This window comes from Thamnophis sirtalis, unplaced genomic scaffold, assembly GCF_051295495.1.
Source record: "Thamnophis sirtalis isolate CommonGarterSnake01/CBP01778 unplaced genomic scaffold, rThaSir2_p1.2 scaffold_7, whole genome shotgun sequence".
Lineage (NCBI taxonomy): Eukaryota > Metazoa > Chordata > Lepidosauria > Squamata > Natricidae > Thamnophis > Thamnophis sirtalis.
Window position 1 is genome coordinate 94,795,903 of NW_028261387.1, and position 9,018 is coordinate 94,804,920.

General features: G+C 48.8%; 1 protein-coding gene across 2 annotated transcripts in view; it reads right to left on the bottom strand.

Moving 5' to 3' along the window:
• Nucleotides 1-529: 529 nt before the first annotated feature.
• FKBP1A (FKBP prolyl isomerase 1A) overlaps nucleotides 530-9,018 on the bottom strand; it is a 57,202-nt gene continuing 48,713 nt past the window's right edge. The window contains exons 3-5 of one of the 2 annotated variants that reach the window (XM_087720647.1): nucleotides 6,533-6,645; nucleotides 3,159-3,325; nucleotides 530-896 (exon numbers count right to left, since the gene is read on the bottom strand). In XM_087720647.1, coding sequence (XP_087576773.1) covers nucleotides 3,197-3,325; nucleotides 6,533-6,645 — 242 coding nt within the window. In that variant the 3' untranslated portion in view covers nucleotides 530-896; nucleotides 3,159-3,196. The remainder of the gene's footprint in view (nucleotides 897-3,158; nucleotides 3,326-6,532; nucleotides 6,646-9,018) is intronic. The other variant, XM_087720648.1, reaches the window with a different exon arrangement.

Here is a 9,018-nt window from a genome sequence, read left to right on the forward strand (position 1 = left end):
AACAGGCATTTTGGGTGGGGGGGTGGGGGGAGTGAGTGGCTGGGGAGGGGAAGGGCAGGATGTTTATTTTTTTCCCCCTCCTCGCTTTACGGCGAACAGCAGGACTGGAGTTTCGTCGTCGGGCTGCTGGAAGTTTTAAAAGGGGCTGGAAAAAAAATGAGTTTTAAAAGCCACGGATCTCTTCTCGTGGCGAGAAACCGTCTTTCACCCTTGGATGGAAGCGGTTTTGGGAGAGGGAGGAATAAGGGGGGGGGGAGGACGTAGGACCCTCGGATGTCGACTTAGGGCTGATGGGAAGGGGGAATTCCCCTCTCTAAAGCCCCTCTCCGATGGGCTTGGCGGGGGATTTTTCCAGCAGCGTTTGAACACGATCCTTGCAACAAAAAAAGAGCTATTTTTTTTTAACAGAAGGGGAACAACTCAAGCCTGCACCCCCCCCCTTAAATAATAAAATTAAAGGACATGATTATGTTCCCCCCCTCCTTCCCAACCCACAACCCACCCAAAATATTAATAATATTAATAATAATAATAATAATAATAGCGGAGGTTTATAGCACAGAGCAGTTGGGAATCCATAAACACGGCCCCTTTAAGATGGACGGGCTTCGACTCCCAGAATCCCTCTGACTGAGGAATTCTGGGAGTCGAAGTCCGCTCGTCTTAAAGGGTTCTTAAAGGGGCCGCGTCTTGTTTTTAGTTTTCGCGTCGGGTTCAAACAAAATGGTCGGAGGAGGGAAATGAGGAAGCGAAGGAACCGAGCGGCTCAAAAAACATTCAAATCGGGGGGCAGAGGGCGACACCGAGAGAGTGGCGGGTAGCCGGGGAAACTCCATACAAGGCGGTGTGCGTTCGTCTCGAAGCGAAGGTCTCTGGGGATTCTCCGTGGGCCGAACCTGCGGAGGGAAAATCAGAGTGTGGGTTGGTGGCTGCCCTCCGGAGAGGGGGGGGGGTTAGTTCTCCTTGACGTGGTTTCCCCCCCCCCGGCAGAAGCCGTTTTTCCCATCTCTTCGTTCCTGGGAGTTTAGACAAAAGGTTTTGTCACGACGGGGGTGTAAAGTTGTGATTTAACGCACTCTGAGCTTGATTGGCTTTTCTGCAGACATTTCGCGACCCAGCTAGGTAACGTCATCAGTGCTAGAAGGCGACCAAAAGGCCAATCAAGGAAACAGCAAGAACCCTCCCACAAATAACGACAAGGCAAGCTACTTTTACATAAGCAATGATGATTTGTATATAGGTAAAGTTAAAGGTTCCCCTTGCACAGATGTGTTAGTTGTTCCCGACTCTAGGGGGCAGTGCTCATCTCCGTTTCAAAGCCGAAGAGCCAGCGCTGTCCGAAGACGTCTCCGTGGTCATGTGGCCGGCATGACTCAACGCCGAAGGCACACGGAAGGCTGTTCCCTTCCCACCAAAGGTGGTCCCTATTTTTCTACTTGCATTTTTTACCTGCTTTCGAACTGCTAGATTTGCAGAAATTTGTATATAAGCACAGAGAAAATCCCATTCTCTTCTAGCACTGATGATGTTACCCAGTTGGGTCATGAAACGTCTCCAAAAAAAAAGCAAATAAGAGGAGCGAGGACCCCACAGTCCTCCTCTCCCTCTGCAAATCCCTCTTTACTAGCGCTAAAGATGTTCCCTAGTTGGGCCATGAAGCGCCTGCAAGAAAACCACCAAGCTCAGAGAGCAGGAAGCATCGCACGGCAGTCTTCCTCCTCCTCCTCTCTGCAAACCCCCTTCCTTCTAACACTGATGATGCTACCTAGCTGGGTCATGAAACAGCTGCAAGAAAACTATCAAACTGGGAGAGGACCAAGGACGCCGCAATCATCCTCACCCTCTTCCTCTGAACAAACCCTCCTCCCTTCCACGACCGATGTTCCCTAGTGGGGACATGAAACATCTCCAAGAAAACCACCAAGCTCAGAGAGCACCAAGGACCCCACAGTCCTCCTCCTCTTCCTCCTCCTCTTTCTCCACCATTACCTCTTCTTCCTCTCCGCAAACCCCACTCCTTTCTAGCACTGATGATGTTACCCAATCAGCTCATGAAACGTCTGCAAGAAAATCATCACGCTCAGGGAGCACCAAGGACCCCACAGTCCTCCCTCCTCTTCCTCCTCTACTCCACACACCCAACTCCCTTCTAGCACTGATGACGTTCCCTAGTTGGGATGAAATGTCTGTAAAAAAACAACAAAGCTCAGAGAGAACCAAGGACCCCACAGTCCTCCTCCCCCTTCTCCCTTCCTCCTCCCTTTCCGCTCCTGTCTTCCTCCTCCTCCTCTCTAAAAACCCTCTCCCTTCTAGCCCTGATGATGTTCCCTAGTTGGGTCATGAGACGTCTGCAAGAAAACCACCAAGCTCAGAGAGCACCTAGGACCCCACAATCTTTCCTCCTTCCTCCTCCTCTCCCACCGACCTCCTCCTCTTCTTTGCAAAACCCCATTCCCTTCTAGCCCTGATGATGTTCCCTAGTTGGGTCATGAGACGTCTGCAAGAAAACCACCAAGCTCAGAGAGCTTCAAGGACCCCATAATTCCCCTCCTCCTCCACAAACCCCACTCCCTTCTAGCACTGATAACGTTAGCTAGTTGGGTCGTGAAACACCTGCAAAACCACCAAGCTCAAAGAACAACGAAAACCCCAGTCCATTCTTCTCTTCTTCTTCCTTCTCTCCCACTCCTCTCCTCCTCCTCCTATCCCTTTCTCCTTCACTATCACACCTTCTCCCCTCCTCCTCCTCCTCTTTGCAAATCCTTTTCCAGCACTGATGATGTTCCCTAATTGGGTCATGAGACGTCTGCAAGAAAAACCACCAAGCTCAGAGAGCACCAAGGACCCCATATTCCTCCTCCCCTTCCTCCTCCTCTACTCCACACACCCCTACTCCATTGTAGCACTGATGACGTTACCTAGTTGGATCGCGGAACGTCCGCCACGAAACCACCAAGCTCAGAGAGCACCACCAGGGACCCCACAGTTCGACCGAGCTTCAAAATTCCCTTCCATCGGTACACCTTGCTCTACCAAGCCGACAGACACCCCCCCATGCCCCCAGCACCACCACCACCACAAGGGCCCTCTTCCCCCCCCCATCTCAATGCCCAATTTGGCAAAGGCCACAGCCAGGCTCTCGCGAGAGGATCGTTTACCCCAGAGCAAGGAAATGGGGAGGACGGAGGCCTCTGGGTCATTCCATCTTTAGAAGCTCCACGTCAAAAATTAGGGTTGCATTTCCCGGGATGATGCCAGGGTGACCGGTGGGCCCGTAAGCGTAATCTGGAGATATGATCATCTTGGCTCTCTGGCCGACGCTCATCTGGGAAAACAGAGAAAGGGGGGGGAGACGATAAAGAGGGTGAGAAGCCGCTTCTGGGTTCAAATGAAGACGGCAGCAAATCCAAGTCCCAACGTTCCAAATATCATGCAGAATTAAATCAGAGTCCAAGGCAGAGGTATCCTTAAGGTTCCAATTTAATAAGACAGACATGTTGGCATCGTGCTATGAAATCCCAACTCTGGAAATGACATCAGAATCCCACCCAGTTAAAAGTTCATGATCTTGTCCCCACACCCACAATCCATCACGGTTCCACCACAAAACCGCGGTAGACTAAAGCGCGCTCGACGAAAGCGCGTACGTGACGTCATCACAGCGTGACGAAAACAGCACGCTGTGAGCGGTAAACTTAAAATTAACGCGTAAATCTAAACCTAACCCCCCCCAAACCTAACCCTAAACCTAACCCTTAACCTAACGCTAAACCTAACGCTAAACCTAACACTAACCCTTAACCTAACCCTAACCTAACGCTTAACATAACCCTAAACCTAACCCTAACCCTTAACCTAACCCTAACCCTAACCCTTACCTTTATGTGAATCGGCTTGCTTTAATTTAATATTTATTTTAATTTAATTTATTTTTAATTTTATTTGTTGCGCTGCTGATGACGTCAGGTACGCGCTTTAGTGGACCGCGGTTTTGACGGGTCACGATCCATCACATGGTCCAATCTTCTTCTTCCATGTTGGAATCCACACCCAGCTGCTTCCAGTCAGGTGTAAAAGTGCAGAGACAAAAGATGAACCTTGGCTTCTAGTAAAGAATGACAACAATACATTCCACAATCCTACTCCTCTCTATTCCCCCCTCCCATCAACTATACTAATGAAACAGCATAATGAAATAAGAGAAAGCGTGGCAGGCCAAAATTCTAAAAGGGATATAATTGCAGGCCTGACACCAAGCATGTAGAGATCGTGTGGATGGGAGGATTAGAGTTAACTCAGGATTGGTGTTTCTCAAGCTTGGGTCCTTGCAAATGTGTGGACTTCCAACTCTCAGAATTCCCTTGCCGGCCGGCTGATCTGCGCTTGTTTGTTTTCTTGGAGATGTCTCACGACCCACAGAGGCAACATCATCAGTGCTACAAGGGAGAAGGGGTTTGCTCCCTGTTCATCTACAAGTGGCGCTCGTCCCGTCAGTGTCGGAGGGGGGATTCTCCCGCGATCCCTTCATTAGGCTTTTGATCACCTCCTAACACCGATGACGTTACCTAGCTGGGTCTTGAGATGTCCCCAAGCTCAGAGAGCATCAAGGGCCCCCCACAGAGTCCTTGATGCCAAGGTGTACACCCATCAAGACACACCTTTGGTCGAACAAAAATGAAGAGGGTGGAGAGATACCCTGGCCTCTGCCAGCCGCTTCTCTGTTTGTGGCAGTGCCAGGGCACCATGCCCTGGCAAATTAGGTGCCCCGTCGAAATCCCCTCCATGCTGGCTGGGGAATTCCAGGAGTTGAAGTCCATGTTCTGAGCGAGGCTTCCTGAGAGCATGAAGCAAACTCCTTGTCTGGACAAAAGAACCCCTTTTATTAATTCCCCGTAAATTCTGCTCCTTCACATCCAGCAAAGTCTTTCAAGGGAGGATTTACAGTCCACAGACCTTATCTGGCTTGGAGAGCTGCCAGGCTGATCTCTGCAGAACTTGGCAAAGAGTCTCGGAGAGTCACGAACCAATGAAGCGAACTAATGGTCTCCTGCAAACTCCCCCTCCTCTTTCACTCCTCTTTTATTTCCTCTGGGAGGGGCCATTCACCGTCCACCTCTGGCCTTACTCCCAAGTTGAGCCCTGTTCTTTAGCTCTTCCCTTCATCTGGCAGCTCTGCGCATGCGCACACTGGGAACAGGCTCCCGCTGTTCTTCTGCCTCACTGATGTCTGACTCCGAAGGCAGCTGATAACTGTCAAGACGGCTCTGGCCCCCTCTCTGCCTCCGACACAGAGCCCTCATCAGAGCCTTTCCCAGCCTCCAGGACTGGCCCAGGTTCCTCCCCAACCTCCTCACTGTCCGAATCTACTGCCAGCTCGAATGGCCTCTAGCAGGCCACAACAGTCCCCCCCATCTCCCAAGGTTGAGAAACACACTACCCTGGATTCAATTGTCTCCTGCCTCCAAACTTGGATGGATGGATGGATGGATGGATGGAAGGACAGAGACAGACAGACGGATGATGGATGGATGGAAGGACAGACAGACAGATGATAAATGGATGGGTAGGTGGATGGAAGGACAGACAGACAGACAGATGATAGATGGATGGGTGGGTGGGTGGGTAAGTGGATGGATGGAAGGACAGAGACAGACAGACAGATATAGATAGATGAATGGATGGAAGGACAGACAGACAGATGATGGATGGATGAGTTGAGGGTAGGTGGATGGAAGGACAGACAGACAGACAGATGATAGATAGATGGATGGATGGATGGATGAAAGGACAGACAGACAGATAGATGGATGGATGAGTTGAGGGTTAGGTGGATGGAAGGACAGACAGACAGACGGATGGGTAGGTGGATGAATGGATGGAAGGACAGACAGACAGACAGATGGATGGGTGGGTGGGTAAGTGGATGGATGGAAGGACAGAGACAGACAGACAGATATAGATAGATGGATGGATGGAAGGACAGACAGACAGATGATGGATGGATGAGTTGAGGGTAGGTGGATGGAAGGACAGACAGACAGACAGATGATAGATAGATGGATGGATGGATGGATGAAAGGACAGACAGACAGATAGATGGATGGATGAGTTGAGGGTTAGGTGGATGGAAGGACAGACAGACAGACGGATGGGTAGGTGGATGAATGGATGGAAGGACAGACAGACAGACAGATGGATGGGTGGGTGGGTAAGTGGATGGATGGAAGGACAGAGACAGACAGACAGATATAGATAGATGGATGGATGGAAGGACAGACAGACAGATGATGGATGGATGAGTTGAGGGTAGGTGGATGGAAGGACAGACAGACAGACAGATGATAGATGGATGAATGGATGGATGAAAGGACAGACAGACAGATGATAGATGGATGAGTTGAGGGGTAGGTTGATGGAAGGACAGAGACAGACGGATGGGTAGGTGGATGAATGGATGGAAGGACAGACAGACAGATGAGATGGATGGAGGGTCAGCAAGATCTTCTCCTGGCCTCCAGCACTACCACCCTACCTGGGCGACTCCTTCTTCCCAGCCGCGGATTACTTCCTGTTTGCCCATCACGAACTTGAACGGCTTGCCCCGGTCGCGAGACGAGTCAAATTTCTTCCCGTCTTCCAGCATGCCTGCGGGGAGGAGCAAAAGGAGCTTTTTATCCCCCCCTTCGAGCAGCCAGAGGAGCTGCAGGAAGGAGGAGAAGAGCTGGGGGAGAATTCAGAGACGGGGGAAGAGAAGGAGTCGGGTTTAGGACAAGGACACTCGAGACGTAGTGTGGGAGAGAGACAGAATACCAGAACAAGGACCTTAGAGGTCTTCTAGTCCAGCCCCCTGCTGGAGTAGGAGACCCTTACAGAATTACAAAAGAGGAAGAAGGGACTCAAGCATCGCCCAAAGCACCTCTGGGGCAACCATGACTTGGAGGACTGAGATGCTCCATAGAGAGTAGGAAGGGGACCTCAGAGGTCATCTAGATGCCAACCTGCTCAAGCGGGAGACCCTTACGGAATTAAAGAATTGGAAGGGGACCTTGGAGGTCTTCTAGCCCAACCCCCTGCTCAAGCAGGAAACTCTATACAATCTCAGATAAATAGCGGCCCAATCTCTTCTCAAAGCCCTCCAAACCCTCGACTTCCAAGAGGCAGGTCATTCCAGCGGTTAATTGTTCTGGAACTCCAACGGAAGATTTTCCCCAAGCGAGATTCAGCCATGAAGGCCAGAAGCCAATGGGAAGGCCGCCAACTCCAGCAAGCTTTCGTCCAAGTTCTCGCCCTTCAGGAAAAGCTTACACGGGAAAGTCCTCGCCTTATGACCACCAGTGAGACCAGCATTTCCGTCGCTAAGCAAGGCGGCTGATAAGCGAGTCATGTCCGATTATTTATTTGCCGCACTTGCCAAGCCAACCGTTGCCCGTTGTTAAGCGAATCACGCGGTCGTTAGGTGAAATCCACTCTTTCTCCTTGAGTTGGTCGTTGTTGGAAGATGGCTGGGAAGATTGTGAAGTTTGTTGTGAGTATTTACCAGTTGCCAACAGGGTGGATTTGATTTGAAGCAAGTTGATTTAAATCACGATTTAAAGCAAGTCAATTTAAACCACAATTCAAATCATGATTCGAACCACAATTCAAATCACGATTCGAACCACAATTCAAATCACGATTCGAACCACAATTCAAATCACGATTCGAACCACAATTCAAATCACGATTCGAACCACAATTCAAATCACGATTCGAACCACAATTCAAATCACGATTCGAACCACAATTCAAATCACGATTCGAACCACAATTCAAATCACGATGTGAATCACAATTCAAATCAAGATTTGACCACAATTCAAATCACGATTCGAACCCCAATTCAAATCACGATTTGAACCACAATTCAAATCACGATTTGAATCACAATTCAAATCAAGATTTGAACCACAATTCAAATCATGATTTAAACCACAATTCAAATCATGATTTAAACCACAATTCAAATCATGATTTAAATCACTAGTAAAAAGGCTTGATTTAAACTGACCCGATTTAAATTATACTTTTTAAAGAGCAGCTGTCATTTCTGACCTGCTGTTGACTCACCGAACGTCCCATTCACTTTAATGGGACAGCTGGTGATGCGGCAGGGACACCACAAGGTGATGGGAGTGGCGGGCAGCAGGCGAGTGGATGCCCGCTAACAGGCGCTGCCAGGATGGATCTGAAATGACAGCTGCTCTTTAATATTCTATTTCTGAGCTGCTTAGAAGGTTTCAGTTTCATTTTCACTCCTTGCCCTCCCTCCTCACAGTGTTTCTCAACCTTGGCCACTTGAAGATGTCTGGACTTCAACTCCCAGAATTCCCCAGCCTGGCTGGGGAATTCTGGGAGTTGAAGTCCAGGCATCTTCAAGTTGCCAAGGTTGAGAAACACAGGCTTAGAGCCCAGATGGCACAGATGCATTTCTCTTCCAACAATCATGCAGTTTGTAGTGTAGATAGATTTGCAAAAGAAGGGGATAAAGGATTATTCCTGGACTTCGTTTTATGGTTTATCTCATGCTTACTGTGGAATTGTGTGGATGCAGCCATGCAATGCAGGTTATCTCAGCTAGCGCAGCTCGGATTCATTGAACGAGTTGTCCAAAAAAAAAATGTAAATATGCAGAATACACAGCCTCATGATTCACAACTAAGCTCCCTCTCCTGCTGTCTCTTAAATAGAAAACTATCTTTCGATAAGATTGTTTTACTCCAAAAGCATTTCATTCAATTTGATTTTTAAAAAAATCCGATTTAAATTTAAAAAAAAATCCAACTTAAAACTTTTAACAAATCTGATTTATTTATTTTTTTAAATCATCGGTTTTTATCCACCCTGGTTGCCAAAGTGAATCTTGATCCCGTGACCCTGGTGGATGCTGCAACGGTTGTTAAGTGTGAAAAAGGGTCGCAACTCTCCGTCGCCAAGGATATACGTATATCTATCGGTCTGTGTTTTGCTGATCTATTTTTG